Here is a 22,645-nt window from a genome sequence, read left to right on the forward strand (position 1 = left end):
TAGGAATCTGCAGTCTTTTAATTCTCTAATCCTTGGGAACGTTCCGTTGTTTCAAACGGACACCATTCTGACGGCTCCTGAGATCATCCTGCATCCCAATGCAAACGAGATCGACAAAATGTGCGTCCACTGCGTCCGAAATTGCGTGGAGATCACCAAGGTAAGGGCAGGCGTGTCTGTGTGGCTTCACAGGGGCTCGTTGCCACCGACAGCTGGCCTGCGAGTTTTGGGACTCGAGTCGCCGAGGCCATAAGAACACAGGCTCCACTCTGCCCCTTGTCCAGACTGTTGCACTCCTTCTGGGCTCTTCCTCTAGAGCTCTAGAGCCCAGGGTGCCCCACTCTGGCTTGATCCCAGCTCCCTTTTCTCCTCTCCATGCAGTCACGGCCAGTCCCATGGCTTTTAATGCCACTGCTCTGGGGATGACCACCCACATCCACCCCCAGCCCAGACCACTCTGCCATACACCAGGCTCTTCGAGTCACCTGCCTCCTAGATGGGTCCGTCCCCTCCGACCTGAGTCTTGGCATGTCCGGGGTGGAGTTCTTGCCTTCCCCGTCTTGCAACTTGATCCTGCCCCAGGTTTTCCTCCTGCAGGAAACTGGCACCAACAGAGTCGCCCAACTTGGAGCCAGAAACCTAGGAGCCAGCCTCGATTCCTCTGTTTCCTCCCATCTGCCCATATCCCGCCCCTCGGGGGCCTGGCTGACTCCCGTGCATCATCTCACACCTGGACCGCTGCAGTAGCTTCCACAATCCGTTCTCCACCACAGGGGGCGGGTGGGGGGAGACAGAGTTATCTTTTTAAGGTACAAGTCATTTCATGTCACATCTCTTCTACAGAACCCCCGATGACTTCACATTGCATTAGAACATAATCTGAACCCCTTACTGTGGTCCTAATCTAGTACCTGCCTGCCTTATTTATTTTTAGAGAGAGACAGCATGTGTGTGAGTGGGGGGGAAGGGCAGAGGGAGAAAGAGAATCCTAAGCAGACTCCCCGTTGAGCTCGATCTCATGACCCCGAGATCATGATCTGAGTAGAAATCAAGAGCGGGATGCTCAACCGACTGAGCCAGCCAGGCGCCCCACCTGCCTGCCTTTCTGATCCCCGTTGCTACCTGTCATGCTCCACCCCAATGTGGCTTAATTACACCCTCTCTTTGAGCTTCAGGGTTCCCATTTCATGACCGAAAGCAAAATAAGCAAAAGTTTTTAACTAGGAGCTTAGCGACCTCTTTATTAAGTGGAGAGGATGATAGAATCTGCCTTCTAGAGCTGTCAATGGGGTTACATTTTGTAACGCATGCAGAGAGCTTAGCATCGTGCTTGGCAGTTCGTGGTTCCGAATGGACATTGCCTATGAGTGCTAGTGATAGCAGTCCGATTGGTAGTTCACGTTATTCCCATTTTACAGACGGCAAGGAGTTATGTGTAACACACTTATGCTTTGCTGTTATGCACCACACTTGATTAAAGGAAGAGGGAATCCTTTTTCTTTCTTTAAAAGATTTTATTTGAAAGAGCACGAGCAAGCGCACGAGTTGGGGGGGAGGGGCAGAAGGAGAGGCAGAAGCAGGCTCCCCGCTGAGCAGGGAGCCCGACATGGGGTTCAGTCACAGGACCCTGGGATCATGACCTAAGCCGAAGGCAGACGTTTAACCGACTGAGCCACCCAGGCGCCCCAAGAAGAGGAAGTCTTGACTGTGTGGCAAGGGGTGTCAGATTCACAGATTTGTTCTGGGACCCAGGGGAGTCCCTTTTCCTGACTTTGTGTCTCTACCTGTAAATATGGAAACTGATGTTGTTCAGGAAGGAGTGGCTATTACTCTTTTAAAAGTTAGCTTTTTTTCATAATAAGCCACTTTAAGTTTTAGAGGCTTAAAACAATAACTGTATTTCACTCATGGTTCTGTGGGCTGGGTTCTGCTGAGAGGTTCTTCTGGTCCTGGCTGTGCTCGGCCACGTGTCTGATGATCGGCTGGCTATTGGCTGGGGTACTATGGTTCTCCTGCGTGTGGCTTGCCATCATCTACTAACCTAGCTCAAGGGCATTCATCTGCTGGTTGCACGGTTTCAAGAGCATGAGATGGGAAACTGTCAGGCCATAGGAGCCTTTGGCCTCAAACTGGCACAACACCATGTCTGCCCCTTTCCATCAGTCAAGTTACAGGCTAGGGCAGGGTGGGAAAATAGACCCCCCCCCCCACAATAGACAGTTTTGCCAATAGACTCAACCCTTGATGGGAGGAACAAAAATTGTGGTTATTTTTGCAATCTAGCACAATTTATTAATAAAGTGATTTCAGGAGTAGAATTCAGTGATTCATCACTTACATACACCACCCAGTGCTCATCACAATAGGTGCCCTCCTTAATGCCCATCACCCATCTAGTTCATCCCCCACCCACCTCCCTCCATCAACCCTCAGTTTGTTCTCTATCGTTAAGAGTCTCTTATAGTCTCGGGGCGCCTGGGTGGCTCAGTCGGTTAAGCGACTGCCTTCGGCTCGGGTCACGATCCTGGAGTCCCGGGATCGAGTCCCGCATCGGGCTCCCTGCTCGGCGGGGAGTCTGCTTCTCCCTCTGACCCTCCTCCCTCTCATGCTCTCTGTTTCTCATCCTCTCTGTCTCAAATAAAAAAAAAAAAAAAAAAAATCTTTAAAAAAAAAAAAAAAAGAGTCTCTTATAGTTTGTTTCCCTCTCTCCTTTTTTTCCCCCATTCCCGTATGTTCATCTGTTTTGTTTCTTAAATTCCACATAAGAGTGAAATTATATGGTATTTGTCTTTCTCTGATTGACTTATTTCGCTTAGCATTATATATTCTAGCTCCACCTATGGTATTGAAAATGGCAAGATTTCATTCTTTTTGATGGCTGAGTAATATTCCATTATATATATATATATATATATGTATATACACACACACTATACACACACACACACACATATATATATATATATCACATCATCTTTATCCATTCATCAGTCGGTGGACATTTGGGCTCCATAGTCTGGCTAATGTTGATGATGTTGCTATAAACATCAGGATGTATGTACCCCTTTGAATCTATTTTTGTATCCTTTGGGTAAATACCTAGTAGGCAATTGCTCGATTGTGGGGTAGTTCTATTTTGAACTTTTGAGGACCCTCCATACTGTTCTCCAGACTGGCTGCACCAGTTTCCATTCTCACCAACAGTGCAGGAAGGTTCCCCTTTCTCTGCATCCTTGCCAACACCTGTTGTTTCTTGTGTTGTTAATTTTAGTCATTCTGACAGGTGTGAGGTGGTATCTCATCATGGTTTTGATTTGCATTTCCCTGAAGATGAGTGACGTTGAGCATCTTTTCATGTGTCTGTTAGCCATCTGGATGTCGCCTTTGTCTGTTCATGCCTTCTGCCCACTTCTTAACTAGGTTATTTGTTTTTTGGGTGTTGAGTTTGATAAGTTCTTTATAGATTTGGGATACTAGCCCTTTATTAGATATGCCATTTGCAAATATCTTCTCCCATTCCATAGGGAAACCAATATTGCACTGTATGTTTAAAATTTAAATAAAAAAATTTAAAAATAAGTCAAACTCATAGAGGCAGAGAGTAGAATAGTGATTGCCATGGGCTAGGGAATGGGAGAAATGGGGAGTAACTACTAATAGGTAATTTAGTGGTAATGAGAAACTTCTAGAATGAGGTTATCGTGAGGGTTGTACAGCATTATGAATGTACTTAGTGTAACTGAATTATAAACATTCTAAATGGCCAAAATGGCAAATTTTCTGTCATGTGTTTTTTTTTTTTTTTTACCACAGTAAAAATGTGAAGGGGAAAAAAATAATAAAGTGATTTCCATTATTAGCAAGACTTATTCCTGAATATGAATATATACATAGGAAGCAAAATAAATACTGAAGTGCTGTCTTTTCCCCTGGTTCTTCTTTTGCCAGCATTTTGTTCGATGGATGAACGGCAGCTGCATCGAATGCCCTCCTCAGAAGGGGGAGGAAGAAGAACTTGTTGTAATCAGCTTTTACAATGATATTTCCCTGAACCCTCAGATAATTGAACAAGCTGTTATGATCCCCCAAAGTGTCCACAGGATTCTGATTAGTCTTATGAAGTACCTCCAAAAATGGAAGAGGTATCGACCTCTATGGAAATTGGACAAAGCCATTGTGATGGAGAAGTTCGCCGCCAAGAAACCTCCTTGTGTGGCGTATGATGAAAAGTTGCAGTTCTATTCCAAGATAGCCTATGATGTCCTGCGCCACCCTTTAATTAAGGATGAGCACTGCATCAGGCTGCAGCTAGGGCCCCTGGCGAACACGGTGCAGGAAAATGCCAAGTCCTGGGTGACCTCACTTGGAAGGCTTCTCAATGAGTCAGCAAAGGAGGAGCTCTATAATCTCCATGAAGAGATGGAGGTAGTGAATCACTGGGTTTAATGAAACTGCCTCTCATGAAAGTCGGGTTTTTTCTAGGTTTATTTAGCGTCCTTGGACTTTTCTTTTCTAGAGGCTGGCCAAGAACCTGAAGAAGAGCCCTAGCACCCTTGAAGACCTTAAGTTTGTCCTTGCAACCATTGCAGAAATTAGAAGTAAATCTCTGGTCATGGAACTGAGATATAGGGATGTCCAGGAGCGATACCGCACCATGGCAATGTATAATGTCTTTGTGAGTGAACGATTTTTTTTTTAATATTTTATTTATTTATTTGACAGAGAGATAGAGAACACAAGTAGGCAGAGAAGCAGGGAGAGGGAGAAGCAGGCTCCCCGCAGAGCAGGGAGCCCGATGTGGGACTTGATCCCAGGACCCTGGGATCATTACCTGAGCCGAAGGCAGACGCTTAACCGACTGAGCCACCCAGGTGCCCGAGTGAACGATTTTCTTAAGCATTTTACAGCTGGGTTGACTTATAAGACCTTTTTCAGACATACTTCTCAAATATGACTTTAATAAAATTTAAATGTAAAGCAACCCCACAGTTATTTAGAATAATGAAAGCAGAGATTATTTCTTGATCTTGCATGGCTCAAATATGTTTCGTAGATTGATCTGTAACTGCACACCATGTCGATTCTTCTCCTTCTCCCCCTTTTTCTCCTCCTTCTCCTCTTCCTTCTTCTCCTTCTCCTCCCCCTCCTTCTCCTCCCCCTCCTTCTCCTCCCCCTCCTTCTCCTCCCCCTCCTTCTCCTCCCTCCTTCTCCTCCTCCTCCTTCTCCTCCTCCTCCTTCTCCTCCTCCTTTCCTCCTCCTCCTTTCCTCCTCCTCCCTCCTTTCTTCTTTTGGTGTTAACTTCCTCTAATAAATAAAAGGCTCTTGCAAAAATGATAAGAAGTGAGGGAGGGAGAATCAGAGAGGTATAAGACGATAAAAGAAACAGGTAGAGGATAATAATTCAATTGTCTTTATTTGGAGTCATTCAGGGTGGTTTCAAGGACCTTTAGAAGTCCATAGAGGAGTTTGGGGTGGGGGGGTGGCATCTCCGTGAAACTGCATGCAAAATTTTGCATGCTGTGCATCCCATACACTCCAAAAGAATCAGCTGGAAAAACAGACTAGAAAGAAGAAGCAAGTAATTGTTATAAGTCTACATTTGCATAAAACTTGTATTTCAGCATTTATGTTGCTTGACTTCTTTGAACACCTTCACTGAGCAGTAGCCTGAAAAGCTAGAGATCCTTTCATCATAAAAATGCACAGTATGCAAAATTTATATTTTTATAATTAAAAGTTCTCAATGTTGTCTTTGCTTTCCTTTATTAAGTAAAATTATTTAAAAGTCTGTGTCTTAGAACTCCTCCATGATGGTCTGCTTATGTTGTCTGTGTGTTTTGGTTTCCTTCAAGTCATTTTGCTCCTTATGTACCTGTTATTTCTGAGTGAGTTCTGGACAGTGTACATAACAAATCTGTAGAGAATTGGAGGCTCTAGATGTTGTTATATTTCATCACAGGAGATTTGTTTTTGGTTCTGACAGCACAGCTGGATGCATCAGCAAACTAAGATAACCTTGTTTTAATTAGAGATTGTTGATTTGAAGCTGGGTTTTAGTTTATGAAGGGCTTATCTCTCTAGGTTACCTCTCTTTCTATCTGTATTATCTACTTATTTTTAAATGTGATTTTATCCTGATGTTTGCATTATAAATATATAATTTTTTTCTAATTCAAGCAGTTTTCTCTTGGGTTCAAATGACCTAGTTATCAGAAGCAGAAATCCCTGGGAAGTAGCTTTGACCAGGATTTCATTTCCAAATTGCAGACCATTTATTGTTTGTTCTGTTTTTTTTTTTTGAAATCTTTTTATTAGCCTTCTGATGCAGAGAAAGAACTGGTTGACAACATTGAAAGCATGTGGTCAAGTCTGTTTAATGATTCAGTGAATGTGGAGCATGCTCTTGGGGGCATCAAGAGAACTTTCACAGAGGTACCTTTTAAATTTTTTACTTTCTGAGTAAAGATATTGACAAATATCCATTGGGATAAATTAATGCAATCCTGCCCCTCTCAGATTACTCGAGGTGAAATATCAAACTATAGACAGCAGATAGAGGATTTTGCAAAGTGTTTTTATCGTGAAGGCCCTGGTTCTGTTGGTGATGATCTTGATAAAGGTAAGAATATTCCGTTGGACTTACTGAGGTACTTGAGTATGTTTTGCTTAAGAATTTTATGGGATGATGGAATGGAGCAGTGTTGTTTTTTAAGATTTTATTTATTTATTTGACAGAGAGAGACACAGCAAGAGAGGGAACACAAGCAGGGGGAGTGGGAGAGGGAGAAGCAGGCTTCCCGCTGAGCAGGGAGCCCAATGTGGGGCTCGATCCCAGGACCCCGGGATCATGACCTGAGCCGAAGGCAGACGCTTAACGACTGAGCCACCCAGGCGCCCTGGAGCAGTAGTTCTTAACCTTGCCTGTACACTGGGTTCACCTGAGGATCCCAAAAGCCCACGGATGCCTGGGGCCCAGATTTGAATTGTCTGATCCCATTGTTTTGGAGGGTGGTCCGGATGCCATGGGGATTCTAACGTGCAGCCCAGGTTGAGGCCACTTAGAGGGATAAATGTGAAGGAGACAGAATTTTCTTTTTTTTTTTCTTTTTTTAAAGATTTTATTTATTTGAGAGAGAGAATGAGATAGCATGAGAGGGGGGAGGGTCAGAGGGAGAAGCAGACTCCCTGCCGAGCATGGAGCCTGATGCGGGACTTGATCCCGGTACTCGGGGATCATGACCTGAGCCGAAGGCAGTTGCTTAACCCACTGAGCCACCCAGGCGCCCAGGAGACAGAATTTTCTAACTGGAGAATTTTGCGTATATACCTGGCCCTCTGATTTCTGTTAGAATGACAGAGAAATAAAGTTGTGGTAATTCTAGACATGTCTTCCCACATGGCTTCTGTGGATGGAATGATAGTTTATGTACATTGCCTGTGATTTCTTACTCAATTTTGTGTACCTTGTATTTTTATGCACTCATTGATCTATGTCTTTACTTAATCACCAGGAGTAGAACTTTTAGCCACTTTTGAAAAAGAGCTCATGAAACATGAAAAGAACCGTCAGGAGTTGGCTAATGCTGAGAAACTTTTTGATCTTCCAATTACAATGTATCCAGAGCTGCTCAAAGTGCAGAAGGAAATGAATGGGCTGAGGACCATTTATGAGCTCTACGAAGGACTAAAGGTTAGTGTACCCCTCACTGAAGGCAGTGTGAGAACCGACTAGGCTCAGTGGATTGTGAGGCCACCATGATAAAGAGCCTGGGGCCAATTTTGTAGAAGCTCTCACTTTGGCTCTTGGGAAGAAGTGATGGGGAGCGATATTCAGTGGCTTTAGGGTTTCCATTTGGGGAGAAAGTTGTGGAACTAGATGGTGGTGATGATTGCATAACATGATGAATATACTTGATATCACTGAATCATACGTGTGTGAAAGTGCTTAAAATGGTAAGTGTCAGGTGTATTTTGCCACAATAATAAAAAAGAACACACTCTTTGGTGCTTGGGGCTTGGTTAAGGAGTGGGGTGAACCATTTAGTTTGAAGTGGAAATTAAAAGCAGTTATTGGGGCGCCTGGGTGGCTCAGTTGGTTAAACGTCTGCCTTCGGCTCAGGTTGTGATCCTGGGATCCAGCTCCGAGTTGGGCTCCCTGTTCAGCAGGGAGTCTGCTTCTCCCTCTCCCTCTGCCCCAATCTCATGCACTCTCTCCCTCACTCTCTCAAATAAATCAATAAAATCGTTTTTTAAAAAAAGTAGCAACTATTATGACATTTGGATACCCTCTTGCGTATATGCTCCCCATGCAAATTCATGCCATTCATTTATTCATCCCTCCATCTATTCCCTCTGCTCTGTACAGCCCAGTGCTGTGCTAGTTGGAGAATAGGGTCTGGAAAGGAGTTGCATCCGCCCATTCCATTTCTGCCCTCTTGAGCCCCACGACAGTTTGACTGTTTTAATTTGTTCTCCGAAGACACAGAACCATCAGGCACCAAATAGATGGACCTTTCTTCCTTTTCTTTCTTTCTATCTCACTGTCTATCCTCTATCTACCTAATCTATCTAAAGTAAACTCTGTGCCCAATATGGGGCTCAAAGTCATGACCCCAAGATCAAGAGGCACATGCTCTACTGACTGAGCCAGCCGGGCGTCCCACCAAATAGAGTTGTTGGAGACTGGAAACCCCAGGATGTGGGGTTGGCAAGCTGGAGACCCAGGAGAGCTGATAGTGTAGTTCCGGCTCAGGTCTGAACTAAAAGGCAGGAGAAGACGGATGTCCCAGCCTGAAGACAGGCAGAGAGAGAGAGAGAGAGAGAGAGTGAGAGAGTTCTTACTCAGTCTTTTTCTCTCCAGTCCTTCAGTGGATTGGATGAGGCCACCCTCAGTGGGGAGGGAAATCTGCTTTACTTAGGCTACTGATTCCAGTGTTAATCTTACCCAGAAACACCCTGGGGAACATTGTCCGGAATGATGTTTAACCAAATATCCGCGCACCTGTGGCTCGGTCAAGTTCACACATAAAATTAACCGTCGCCCTGACCCGCAAACAAATCACCATACTGCTCTGATGTGTAATAGGAATACAGTAGACAGAGTGTTACAGAACCTGGACTGGATGGCCCGACGGAAGAACCAAGCGGCACCCGGAGATCTTGTAGGATTGGAGGTTTGTTTAACGCCGGCAGGCTCAGAGGAGAGTGGTCTCCAAAGGTCTGAGCCCCGAGCACAAACAAAGGGGCAATTTATCTACATCTACATCCGCATACTTGGCACTTTAGGCTCCTGAACGAAGCGGGCAGGGAGAAGAACCTGGATTGGAGCGCGGGAAGCAGAGCAGAACAAAGGACCTGGAAGAGCCCCAGGGCAGGGGCTGGGACTCCTTTGCTGGCTCAGCGGGCCATCTTAAGACGCAGAATTCCCTTATCAAGAGCACCACGGGGCCCAGGGGAGGAAGGCGGTGGCTCAGGGAGGTGGCATTTGAGCAAGGCTCTGAACCAGGGGCAGGTTTTTTCCTGGTGCAGTCATTGGATTTAGGGCCCGTCCTACTTCAGCATGACTTCCTCTTAATGAATTCCATCTGCAAATCCTGATCTCCACATTCTGAGGTTCCAGGGGGATACGAGTTCTAGCGGCGGTGGGGGGGTGGACAGTCTTTCAGCCCAGTACAGTGAGGAGTGGGGTACGTGGAGGAGAAGAACAAGAATTGAGCTTGGGGCACTCCAATGTCAAATACCACAAGAAGATGCCCCAAAAGGAAAGGAGAACGAGGAGGGGCCTCGGTGGTAGGAGGACAAACAGGTGAGTAGAATGTCTTGGAAGCCAAGTGAAAATAGCCTTTCCAGGCTGTCCAACTGCACCAAACACTGCATCAGATCAGGTAAGAGGTGGTGTGGAATGAGCGCTGAATTTCACATCACGGAGGCCACTGTGATCTTGGAAACATTTCGATGGAGTCGTAGCTGTGGAAGCCTGATTAGAGTGAGTCCGAGATATTTGCCCCAAAGAAAAGAAAGCATAAGTCCCTGCAAAGACGTTTACATCAATGTTCACAGCAGGTTTACTTGTAATAGCCCAAGACTAGAAACCCAGATATCCACCAAGTGAATGGGTAAGTGCCGTGCCACGTCCATCCCATGGAATGTGAGAAGGTAGTAGAAAGGATCGAACTATTGATGTACTAGGGCAACAAGATGGATGGGTCTCAAAATCATCTTGTTGGGATACCAAAGAGTACATCCTGTGTGATTCCATCTGCATAAAATTCTAGAACATGCCAATGAATTTATCATGGCAGAAAGCAGGGCCATGTGTCTGGGGGTGGGAGGGGGGTTACAGAGAGGCAGGAGGAGACTTTTGAGAGCTGTGAACAAGTTCACGATCTCGACTGTGGTGATGGTCTCATGGGTGTGCACACATGCCTGAACTTAGCAAATTGGGCATCTAAATATGTCCAGTTGTGTATGCCAGTTAATCCCCAATAAAGATGAAAAAAGAGAGAATGGGAAGAGAGGAATCAGAAACGCCAAATCTAGACAGCTTTCCCAATGTGTTTGGTTGCAAAGGGAAGCAAAGAAATGAGGAACGGTTAGGTGGAAGGGATGTGGGGTTAGGATAATTTTTTTAAGATGGGAGAAATAACAATGGGAATTGTATAGTGATGGGAATGACCCAGTAAGGAGGAAACATGGTGATAAGTAGGTCATACGGGGAAGGCAGAGCATATGCGCTGTGTAGGCGTTGACACTTGAACAAATACCAAGGAGTGGATTTAACTGCAGTTGAGGTTTTTCAAACATGTCAGTGAGAGAGGGGAGGGGAACGGAGGGTGGAGGGAAGAAAGACCCTTTAATGATGGACAGGCTGTACGTTTAGGTGTAAGAACTCCTAAGAAGTACTTTAGTTTCTTTCTGATTCATCTCATTAAATTTTTGCAAAAAGTTCATGATTCGTGAATGTCATCTCAAAATAATCAAAAAGGTATTTGAGCTTTTAATATCTTTTTAGAAGACAAAGAAAAAAAATGAAAAATTGTAAATGTCTTAATGTCATTTACATCTAAGTCAAAAAAATTACCATATGTATATTTCATCAATTAACACAATTTTCTGTTAAATACGTTTCGTGACTCGAAGCAACCCCATCGGAACCTCGATGTCACAGGTTGCAAATGCAGATTATCCAAGATGGTAAATTTTATGCAAGATAGTACTTTTTAAATCTCAGGAAATTCAGCACAAAATGCTGATTATGATAATCGGGCAGGATTATCTAAATTGTAAGTATTTTGTAATCTTAGCAGCATTATTTTGGCCAGGCCTTAAAGAGTTGGAATTCCTTTGTTTGTATTTTGGAGCCAGTAACCAATACTTCCTTTTGTGAATCTGAGGTTTTTGTGGATAGATGGGCGATCCTGCTGGCAAAGAAGTGAGCGTGACCAAGGGTTGAGTACTGGCTCCCGCTGGTCAAAGGGGCCTTGTTGATGAGCCTATTTCTCACCCATTTCCAGGTTGCAAAAGAAGAATGGTCTCAGACCCTCTGGATCAACCTGAATGTTCAGTTCCTCCACGAAGGAATCGAAGGTTTTCTCAAGTCCCTCAGAAAGCTACCCCGGCAGGTCCGAAACTTATCAGTGGCCTTCCATTTAGAAGCAAGAATGAAGGCGTTCAAAGACTCGGTTCCTTTACTTCTTGACTTGAAGCATGAAGCACTGAGAGACAGGTTGGTTTTGTCCTGTTAGCCGTTGTGAAAGGGGGAAGAGTTGCAGTTTAAAATGAGTCCTTGCTTAGATCTGATGACAAAGCCCAAGGTTGCAGCAGCTCTGCCGAACTTGAAAGATGCAGGTCATATTTCTATGAAATTGTTTCCTTGTGAAGTTTCTAGACAATTACCAACCACAAGGATTCTATTTTTTTTTTTTTTTTTAAAAACCCTGCCAGATGTAAACAGGCATTGGTGGTTGCTTCATTCAAACGGTTTAAAAAAAAAAAAAAAATTAGGGGATCTAGATCAGTGCCATCCAGCAGATATACGGTATTTAAAGTATTTCCACTAGCTGCTTTGAAAAAGAAAACAGGTAAAAATAATTTTAGTAATATATTTTAACTAACCCAGTCTACACAAAACATTATCGTTTCAACATGCAGTCACTATAAAACATTTCTCACAAGATATTTTATGCTCTTCTTAAAAAAATGAGTTGCACTTGGCCTGTAGTTTATGAGTACGACATTTTTAATTTGGACTCGCCACGCAGTGACAGGTGACCTGTGGCGACCATACTGGACAGAGCAGGTGTCCCTAGTTTTTCAATGGAACAGCAGTCCTGGGGGTGAGATGGAGGAGATTCACTCCTTATTCGTCTGGGATCAGCAGGACGTGTCCACACAGGGACAGGAAATAGTAGGAGCTTTGGGAGTCACACACTCCCTGCCATGCTCCTCTCTCCCTCCATCGTATCTCCCAGCGGGTGGGCAGAGAGTCATGGAATGCCATCAGAGGATGACGTCATTCTGCTCGGCAAGAAAGCATTTTCTAGCTGAAGTTCCCTGTTTTTTGATGCCATAACCCAGTGCTTCCCAAGCTTAGGTAACTTCTTACCATTTTTGTCATATCCCAGCCAAAATCATTTATACTGTCATGGCTTGATTTTTTTCCTATCAGCTTATTATTTTTTTTTTTTTTACTCGAACACGTTCGAAGAAGAAACCCACACCACCGCTGTAAATGGGAAACCAAAAGCTTTTGCCATAAATAGAAAAATTATAAAAATTTTTTATATAAATTTGTATTTTATTTTTATAAAAATTATAAAAATAAAAACATTTCAAAAAGTTTAGCTCAAAACTGTTGCCTTTCGCTTAGTGGGAGGCCTACCCTGGACGAAGGGTGAATAACCGTGAGGAGGTGTTAAAGGCCCAGCAGCACCTAGCCGAGACTTTCTCTCCTTGATGTAATCAGAGGAGTGGAGGGAAACTGAAAAGGAAATCCCTTTCTCTCTGGTGACCTGGTGTTATTCATGCTGTGACACCCTTACTTCATACCAGCTCCTGGCCGAGGCCTGGGAATAGAGGAGGATGAATAGTAGATTCTCCTTTCTGACCATTTCTGGTTTGTGTGGGGTTTTTTTTTTTTTTTTTTTTTGGGGGGTTTTTTTTTTTTTTTTTAAAGATTTTATTTATTTATTTGACAGAGAGATAGCAAGAGCAGGAACACAAGCAGGGGGAGTGGGAGAGGGAGAAGCAGGCTTCCTGCCGAGCAGGGAGCCCGATGCGGGACTCGATCCCAGGACCCTGGGATCATGACCTGAGCTGAAGGCAGATGCTTCACCGACTGAGCGCCCCCCCCCCCCCCCCCCCCCCCCACCGCCAGGCGCCCCTACAGCAGACCCCTTATTACTGTCTCTGTACTCTGTGGTTTTCTCATGGCACTCAAAGCAGTATGTGATTATTTAATATATAGATCTGTTGTATCGTGTCCTGGCCGTACCCCTGCGTAGGTGGTGGAGTCCCCGCGGGCAGGAGCCTGGCCCTTAGTCGCTTGCCCCTGCCGCAGCTAGCCTACTGCCTGGAGCAGAGGAAAGAGCATGATAAATATTTACCAAATACACGGCAGCTCACGACTTACACCAGGGTCTCAGCCAGGCTGAGTGAGCCGACAGAGGTCGAGATCCCTGGTCCACAGACTACATGACAGAAGTAGGTTCCAAAAAGTTGAAAGCCGTATATTTTCTTAGATGGCTGTGAAGACTAGCCATCTAAGAGCGTATCTTGCTAGAGGTGGTTTCCTGGGTTTGATTCTGGAAGCCAGTGGGATTTTTGGGAAACTTTGGAAACGTGATTCCAGTGATGTCCTCATTTATAATGGGATTTGTCCTGTGATGTAAGCGGGAATAATTAAATTCGTCACTAAATCCAGGAAGCATAAAGGTTTTAATGTGGATGCACTTTCAGGCATTGGAAAGAGCTCATGGAAAAAACAGGCGTATTTTTTGAAATGACAGAGACGTTCACCTTGGAAAACATGTTTGCTATGGAACTTCACAAACACACGGATGTTCTCAATGAGATCGTAATGGCCGCTGTCAAGGAGATAGCCATCGAGAAAGTAAGACTGCTTTTAGTTACAAAACAGTTGAGAAAAGAAAGAGAATTATTTTTACTTTATTTTAATTTCAGTGTAGTTAGCATGCGGTGTTATATTAGTTTCAGAGAATTATTATTTCAAAAGATTTTATTTATTAGAGTGCGCATGCTCGAGTACAAGTTGTGGGGGAGGGGCAAAGGGAGAGGGAGAAGCAGATACCCTGCTGAGAAGGGAGCTGGACTTGGGGCTCCATCCCAGGTCCCTGGGATCATGACCTGAGCCAAAGGCAGTTGCTTAACCGAAAACTTTTGTTATAGCACTTGTTGTATTTGAGTAATAAAGAATTGTTTGCTCTAGAAATTCTAGGATTTCTGCCTTGGTTAAATTTTTTATTGTTCTAGATTATAGTTTCACTTCCAATGCATTTATTAAGTGTATTTATTAAATGTATTAATGGATGTATATGGTAGAAAACTGAGAAAATAAATCACTTGTAACTCTACCACCTGAAGGTAATTAGTAATATTTCAGTGTATGTCCTTTAATACTTAGAAGTGTGTAGACATGGGCCTGCACATACACACACACACACACACAGACACACACACGTATAGTCCCACACAAACAGGTATAAAGGCACATCCATGTATAAGCCCATACACATACATGCACACACATGTGCACAAATGCACATACCACATACACGGATGTATGCAGTACACACATGTATGCATCGCATACACACAATACACACAAATATTGATAAACTGGTTTTTGAAAATGCAATCATCAATAGGTATATAAATTTGTAATCTGATTTTCTCGCTTAATGGCAAACCCAGGGGCAGGATCATGTAGGTGTGCAGGGAGGCAGACCAGGAAATTTAGAGCCTGGTTCTGGTGCCGAGTGACCTGGCCAAGCTGCTTCACTTCTCTGAGCACCCAGCTGGCATCTCTATAGGATGCGGGTAGTAATCCTTACTTCCCTAGGGTGCTTTGGGGACAGAAGGCGGTCCTGAAGGGACTGTGCTTACCGGGCACATAGCCTGTGCTTGGTCAGGGATGTTAGGGTCGCCATGACGGAATCTCCGCTTACTTGGAAAACTGACCAAGGCTCTGGGTCGAGTAGCTGACCGAAGGCAAGTTCAGAAGGTTGCTATTGAGTTGGAGTTCTGTTTTTTTCGATGTCTGTGCCCGAACCACTCTTTTTATCTTCCTGAGCAGGCGGTGAAGGAAATCCTGGATACGTGGGAAAGTATGAAGTTTACCGTGATCAAATATTTCAAAGGCACACAGGAGCGAGGCTACATCTTGGGGTCTGTCGACGAAATCATCCAGTGCCTTGATGACAACACCATCAACCTGCAAAGCATCTCGGGAAGCAGATTTGTGGGGCCTTTTCTGCAGACTGTTCACAAATGGGAGAAAACGCTTTCTCTGATAGGGGAAGTCATTGAGGTGAGAGAAAAGCCAGAGAGCACTTTTATACGAGAATATTTTGTGCTCAGACCCTGATGCTTTTCTGGCTTGATTTATTGTAGGGTTTGTGTGTGCATGATTAGAAGAGTCAGTCTGAGTTTTTATTTCAATGAATGCATTTTTAACTTCCATGATTCTTAATTGGGTCTCTTTCATACGACCCTATTCTTGTTATATACTGCCCTGTTCTTGTCAGGATATGTTCATCTCCTTTAGCACATGGAAGAATTTAAACATATTTAAAGCCCTTTTCACATTTCTCCATATTTATTCTTTTCTCAGGTCCGAGTTTTCCTCTGTGTGTTGTGTGTATGTATGTATGTACCGGGACTGTCTTTCCTGGTAGTGGGTTTTTCTCGGTGGGATCTATTTATTTTTAAAGTTAATCTTACATAAAATGTTTCTGCCTGTGCTTGCTTCACTTTGTCATGTGTTTCTGCAGTTTCTCCAAGTCGGCCTGTCATAATGGACAGCACTGAACAAGGTTTTATATTATTAGGTGGCTTGGGGCTTGCTTCTTGTTGTGGGAAGTGCTAGCTAGTCCAGACTTCTCTGAGCGGCCCAGGCTCATCTCACCATTTTTGTGTGCTGCCTCTTTTCTCTCCCCAGACCACAGGCAAGTGCCTTGTTCCAGGCACAAACTTGAGTTTTGGCTGGGATGATCCCGGCCTGGTTCACTGGCTGGGGAGGTGGCCCAGGCCCTCACTCCTCTCAAGCATGGGCTTCCTTCGCTTGCTTGTTTTGGTCTATTACTTTTTGTTAGGTAGGATATAGCACTGTTTTATTTTTCTTCATTATTTAAACATTTTTTTAAATGGATGTGAAATTTACATAACATTAATCATTTTATTTTTATTTTTTTTATTTATTTGACAAGAGAGATAGAAGAGCACAAGCAGAGGGAGTGGCAGAGGGAGAGGGAGAAGCAGGCTCTTCACTGAGCAGGGAACCCGATGCGGGACTCGATCCCATTTTATTTTTAAGAAGATTTATTTATTTATTTTAGAGATGAGGGGAGGGGCAGAGGGAGATGGGGAGAGAGAGAATCTCAAGCAGACTCCCCGCTGAGCACAGAGCCTGACATGGGGCTCAATCTCACGACCCTGAGATCACAACCTGAGCTGAAACCAAGAGCTGGATGCTAAACTGACTAAGCCACCCAGGTGCCCCTGTTTGGGTTTTTTTTTTTTTTTTTTTTTTTTTAAAACATGATCTGTCTTTTGTCCCTCTGGGTAACACGCCCCCACCCCTGCTTACAACTAGAAGCTTCTTCCTTGCCTTGGGCTGGTGTGGAGAGTTTGCTTTTGCTTTTGTGTGGGGCTTGGTATCTTAAAATATTTAGCTATGCTTTCTTCATCATTCTTGTATATTTGGAAGGGAGTGTGTGTACTCTATCGTTTGCCTGGGGAGACTTCTGATCTGAGCTGACGTTCATCTGCCCTGTGTTAGGGTGGGAGTTTGCCCTCCATACCTCAAGGTATCTGTGCTGATGTTCACATTGTGCATTTCCAGATTTGGATGTTGGTTCAGAGAAAGTGGATGTATCTTGAAAGCATTTTTATCGGTGGCGATATCAGGTCACAACTTCCTGATGAGGCGAAGAAGTTTGACAACATCGACAGAATATTTAAAAGGGCAAGTGACTGGCTTCTGTTTTAGTCATGAAAGGACAGTGATTTGAGATACGTTTACTTATGTTTCTGCAGGTCGTATTTTGTCTGTTAAGTACCTTCTGATTTTTTTTTTTTTTAAAGATTTTATTTATTTGACAGAGAGAGAGAGATAGCGAGAGCAGGAGCACAAGCGGGGGAGTGGGAGAGGGAGAAGCAGGCTTCCCGCTGAGCAGGGACCCCGATGTGGGACTCGATCCCAGGACCCTGGGATCATGACCTGAGCCGAAGGCAGACGCTTAACGACTGAGCCACCCAGGCGCCCCTGATTTTTTTTTTTAAGTTTATTACTTTTTAAGTAATCTTTATGCCCAACATGGGGCTCAAACTCACGACCCTGAGATCAAGCGTCACATGCTCTTCCAGCTGAGCCAGCCAGGTGCCCCTAATTCTGAATTTTTTAAATCATTACCTATGACCTTCATCTGTTCAGTAAAAATTTGTGTTTGGTTTCAAGCCGCTGGCACATGGCACTGAAACTTTTTTATATTGATTTTTTTTTTTTAAAGATTTTATTTATTTATCTGAGAGAGAGAATGGGAGACAGAGAGCATGAGAGGGGGAGGGTCAGAGGGAGAAGCAGACGCCCCGCTGAGCAGGGCGACCGATGGTGGGACTCGATCCCGGGACTCCAGGATCATGACCTGAGCCGAAGGCAGTTGCTTAACCAACTGAGCCACCCAGGCGCCCCTTGATTTTTTATTATAAAAGTAATACTTGCTTAAAAAGCTTGGAAAATGTACAAAGGTAGAAAAAAAAGTGTATCTTCCGGAGTTCTGTCACCTTGATGTGACCACTTTAGTATGCTGTTTATTTCTTTTGTCTTTTCTGTGCACATGGGTTTAAAAACACAACGATAATGATATTCTGCATAATTTTCTCCTAATTTTCTTTTGATATTATGAGAAAGGTATTTTGTATTTTGACACTCGAGAGAAGATTCTGATAGCTTTATAAAACATTCCAGTGAGTGGCTTGACATTACTTTAGTTGATTGTTGTAACGAGACATCTTGTTCCAAGAGGAATTCTTTGCGTTCATCAGTAATTTGCAGGCCTGTGCTTCTGCCTTTTCCACATTTAGGATGAATATCTTATGAGAGACTGGTGGAAAGTAAATTGCCAGTGAAGGAGTAGCACCCATTTTAAAGTCCTTCCCGGAAAGGGTTGTGCCCGTCTTTGCCGCCCCTAGCCATTAGTGGGGTGAGGGTCTTAACCCAGAGCCACCTGCCCTTGAAGCCGGGTGCCTTGCTGCTCAGTGTTGCTACACGCTCTGTAGTTAGGAGAGGCTGGTTCACATTTGGGTCTCTTTTATCCATTAGAGTTGATAATATTTCCTTATTCATTTGCATAACCTATTTTTTTAAACTTAAATCACACAATGGATATTTATTATAGAAGAATTGAGAAACAAAAAAAAACAAAGAAAGGAAAAAAATACCTATAATCCCACACCCCAGATAACCGTTTTGACAGGTCAATATCTATCTTTCCAGAATTTGTTTATTCCTGTATAAACATATAAATAAGTATTATAAGTAAATACTCTGCAAAATAAGATCATTCTTACCAATGGGATCATTTAAAAAAACTGAATGTCTTTGGCATGTATTTCAATAAATAAACATGGAAACGATCACTTTCAGCCAACGATTGACCCAGTTTCCTGTTGGATGTTGGGGATATTTCCCTAACTGCCCCCTCCATGTGCCACCATGAAGGGTGCTGGAGGGACCGTCCCGGGACATGCACGTGGCCCAGAGTGGAGCTTCTGGGTTCATTCATCCCGCAAAGGGTGACTGGGGGCCTTCCATGTACAGACACTGTTGTCGACCCACGGGACACATCAGTGAGTCAGAGAGATTAAAAATTGCTTACCCCAACAGCTGACCTTCTAGTGGGAGGCTGGAAAACATTAACGTCAGAAATAAGTAAATTGTCTATAGTACGCTAGGAGGTGCTAGGGACATCCACCTCGGCCCGCAAAAGGCTGTGGTTTGGGTGCGTGTTGGTTTTGTGCTTCCCTGGCCCGACGGCTCTCCTCTCGCCCTCGTCCAGATCATGGGTGAGACCTTAAAGGACCCTGTGATCAAGAGATGCTGCGAGGCCCCGAACCGCCTGGCCGACTTGCAGCACATCAGCGAGGGCCTCGAGAAATGCCAGAAGAGCTTAAACGACTACTTAGACTCCAAGAGAAACGCTTTCCCGAGGTTCTTCTTCATTTCTGACGACGAGCTGCTCAGCATCCTGGGGAACAGCGACCCTCTCTGTGTCCAGGAGCACATGATCAAGGTGGGCTCCTGCGGCCCTGCACCCCCCCCCACCCCGGGAGCGGCTGCCCACGCTCTGTCCCGGGGCTTGTTCCATCCTAGGTCTCTGCGCGGTTGGCTCAGCCCCGAGGCTAGGAAATGCTGCCTGGCCTTTATCGGAAACATAAATCTGATGAAATCCACTCAGTCTGCAACTGTACAAAGATTCCACTGTTATTTGTTGTTCTTTTTGTAAAGTCCAAAAACATTATTTTTTGGAGAAACTAAAAGGAATCCAGTAATACACAAAGACTAATATAATAAGCAAAGGGTGATGCAGGATGGGGTTTCAGCATGTGAACTGATTGCCTTGTTCAAATCCTGACTCCACACAATTTGCTGTGTGACTTTTGGCAAGTTACTTAACCTCTCTGGGCATCGGTTTCCCCTCCCCTCCCCTCCCCTCCCCTCCCCTTTCCTTCCCTTCCCGATTTTATTTATTTATTTGAGAGAGCCAGCACAGAGAGGGAGAAGCAGACTCCCCGCTGAGCAGAGAGCCTGGCATGGGCTCCATCCCAGGACCCTGAGATCATGACCTGAGCCAAAGGCAGCTGCTTAATTGACTGAGGCACCCATGTGCCCCTGGGCATCGGTTTCTTATCTGTAAATAAGGATAACCCCGAGAGTTACCTGCTTCAGTGGAGTTGTCATTAAGAGTAAATGAACTTGTATTTGTAAAATACTTAGTGCCTGCCTTATGATGTTGGCTAAATAACCTTATCCATCACCCAGAATTGACTGGTAACCAACTTGTTTCCAGTTAATCCTATTTGCTTCCTCTCTCCCTCCCTCTCCCCCCTCCCTTCTCTCTCCCTCTCTCTTTGTCAAACAAAGCTGTAGAGATAAAGTTGCCACACTCTTTGCCCCCTCTCCCTGTCACAGCTCTCCCTCCCTTTTTGGGAGGCAGCCACAATCACGAGTTGGTTTGTGAGTCCTTCCAGCTTTGCATACTTGGACATACGCGTATCCATGACCAATATTGACCAGCAAGAAACAACAGACAATACCGTCTCTGGGGATAGACAGCCAGAGCACGGCCAGAATGAATCTTCGATCAGCGGGTCAAAGCTCTATATCTAGCAACAGCCTAGGCCAGGGGTTCTCAGATTTGGCAGTGTCAGTAGTTGGCCAGATAACGCTTTGCTCTGTGTGTGTACATGTGTGTGTCAGGGGCCTGGGGCCGTCCTGTGTGTCGTGGGACACTCAGCAGCATCCCTGGCCTCTACCCACTTGAAGCCAGGAGCATCGCTCTCCAGTTAAGACAACCAAAAATGTCTCCTGACATTGCCTAGTGTCCCCCCTGGGGGCAGGACCATTTGTGGTTTTGAATCGGTGTTGTAGAATAATTCCTTTATTCCAAATAAACAGAGCATGTGGGATCAAGTACAGAACTCCACAGCTTTCCTTTAGTTAATGCTGATTTCCTTCTTACACTAGAATTCATGTCTTGGGTCGTATGTGTTCCTTTCTCAAAGGGGAGTTTTATATTTTGTTCCGCTTTCATAAACAAATATTTGACCGTTATAGAAAAATGCGTGTTAGAAGTACATTTACTGGTAGCCCCTTTTGCAAACCTCTGGTTTTATCCTTTAAAGCCTATTGCCTTTCCCTTCTCCTCTCTGACTGGCAGAGTGCCTTGTCTTATATCCTGAGTCCTAAAAGACTCATTTTTCTGAATAGCATTCTGATCAATATCGCTGATGATGGGCAATGGAAGGCAAGTGTTTTATGTGCCGGCGGCCTTTCTCACGTGTTGTTTGATTTGACCTTCCAACCTCATCTTGGACGTGTCGTAATTATGTCTGTTCCAGGCCAAGAGAGGAGCAGCAGATTGCCCCAGGTCACCCAGTTGGGCCGTGGGGGATCCAAGCACACGTCTCACTTGTCAGCCCCATGGTGTTGAATCACTAGGCTGTTCTGTGTCTCCTCTGTCCAGATACCTCTCCCTCCCCGCATATACTCTCTAGAACCTGGCGCCGCCACCCAGCATCCGTGTCACAGGGTGGATGTCCCGCTGTATTGCAGATGTTCGACAACATCGCTCTGCTGAGGTTTCACGATGGGGAGAATGGAGAGAAGCTGGTGTCCGCCATGATCTCAGCAGAAGGAGAGGTCATGGAGTTCCGCAAGATCATCCGGGCGGAGGGGCGCGTGGAGGACTGGATGACCGCCGTGTTGAACGAGATGCGGAGGACCAACCGGCTGATCACCAAAGAGGCTATCTTTAGATATTGTGAAGACAGAAGCAGGTAGGGTCGCGACTGGGAATGCGTGTCACTTTCTCATATGAATAGTCCTAGTGGATGATTTAACACTAAGGGCTTGGAGTAGATCAAGCGACATCCCGAATGAAGTTTTCTTCTCTTGCGGTAGTTAAGTTGGCCCGTGCATTGTCTGTCTTTAAAGGCCCACCTAGTTCAGGACTTCTCAAAGGGTGGTGGCATCTGGACCAACAGCATTAGGGCCCCAGGGAGCTTGTTAGAAACGCAAATGCCTGGGCCCTCCCCCAAATCTGCCCCATCAGAAACTCTGGGGGTGGGCCATCTGTGTATTTCATAAGCCCCTCCCCAGGGATTCTGAGCCAATCACTGAGCTGGTGACCCAACAGAAACCAGGTGTTCGGGAGGGTCAATCTGTGTATGGGTTAAGGAGTGAAGTCGTTCCTAAAATATTTAACAATCTCAATCATGCCTTGACTTTTGTGGCCCGAGAAGCATCTAGGCACTGAGCTAAGCCTGCTTCTTGCTGTGAGGAGAGCTGACTTTAATATGCACCTGAACGCAAAGTATATAAAGCATCTTTGGATAACGAGTTCCATTAGATTCAAGCGGGATTCCCAGGAATATATTCGGCAGGGCCTTTATGCACACATAAAACCTCCATTATTATTTTAAGAATGCTATCCTTTCGATTTTATACACTGCCTTTTTGATTTATGGACTGAAAACATCTAGTTAAGTACCTTTATTAGAGAACAGCATTTTATTTGTATGATTAGGATCCTTTATTTTTTTAGGTACTGTAAGAATTGGCTTATATCCTTAGGTAATCAGGTATATATAGATCTGTCCAGTGGTGTGCTGGTACACTGGCTTTCTG

The 22,645-nt window shown here is 44.7% G+C and overlaps 1 protein-coding gene across 2 annotated transcripts in view; it reads left to right on the top strand.

Moving 5' to 3' along the window:
- DNAH10 (dynein axonemal heavy chain 10) overlaps nucleotides 1-22,645 on the top strand; it is a 130,706-nt gene that overhangs the window by 38,086 nt on the left and 69,975 nt on the right. For both annotated transcript variants that reach the window (XM_044921325.1, XM_021698501.2), the window contains 12 exons: nucleotides 4-160; nucleotides 3,949-4,425; nucleotides 4,517-4,675; nucleotides 6,316-6,432; nucleotides 6,517-6,619; nucleotides 7,512-7,690; nucleotides 11,514-11,725; nucleotides 13,957-14,110; nucleotides 15,314-15,547; nucleotides 17,081-17,203; nucleotides 19,296-19,529; nucleotides 21,572-21,795. In XM_044921325.1, the coding sequence (XP_044777260.1) occupies nucleotides 4-160; nucleotides 3,949-4,425; nucleotides 4,517-4,675; nucleotides 6,316-6,432; nucleotides 6,517-6,619; nucleotides 7,512-7,690; nucleotides 11,514-11,725; nucleotides 13,957-14,110; nucleotides 15,314-15,547; nucleotides 17,081-17,203; nucleotides 19,296-19,529; nucleotides 21,572-21,795 (2,373 nt within the window). The remainder of the gene's footprint in view (nucleotides 1-3; nucleotides 161-3,948; nucleotides 4,426-4,516; nucleotides 4,676-6,315; nucleotides 6,433-6,516; nucleotides 6,620-7,511; nucleotides 7,691-11,513; nucleotides 11,726-13,956; nucleotides 14,111-15,313; nucleotides 15,548-17,080; nucleotides 17,204-19,295; nucleotides 19,530-21,571; nucleotides 21,796-22,645) is intronic.

Source organism: Neomonachus schauinslandi, chromosome 14, assembly GCF_002201575.2.
Source record: "Neomonachus schauinslandi chromosome 14, ASM220157v2, whole genome shotgun sequence".
NCBI lineage: Eukaryota > Metazoa > Chordata > Mammalia > Carnivora > Phocidae > Neomonachus > Neomonachus schauinslandi.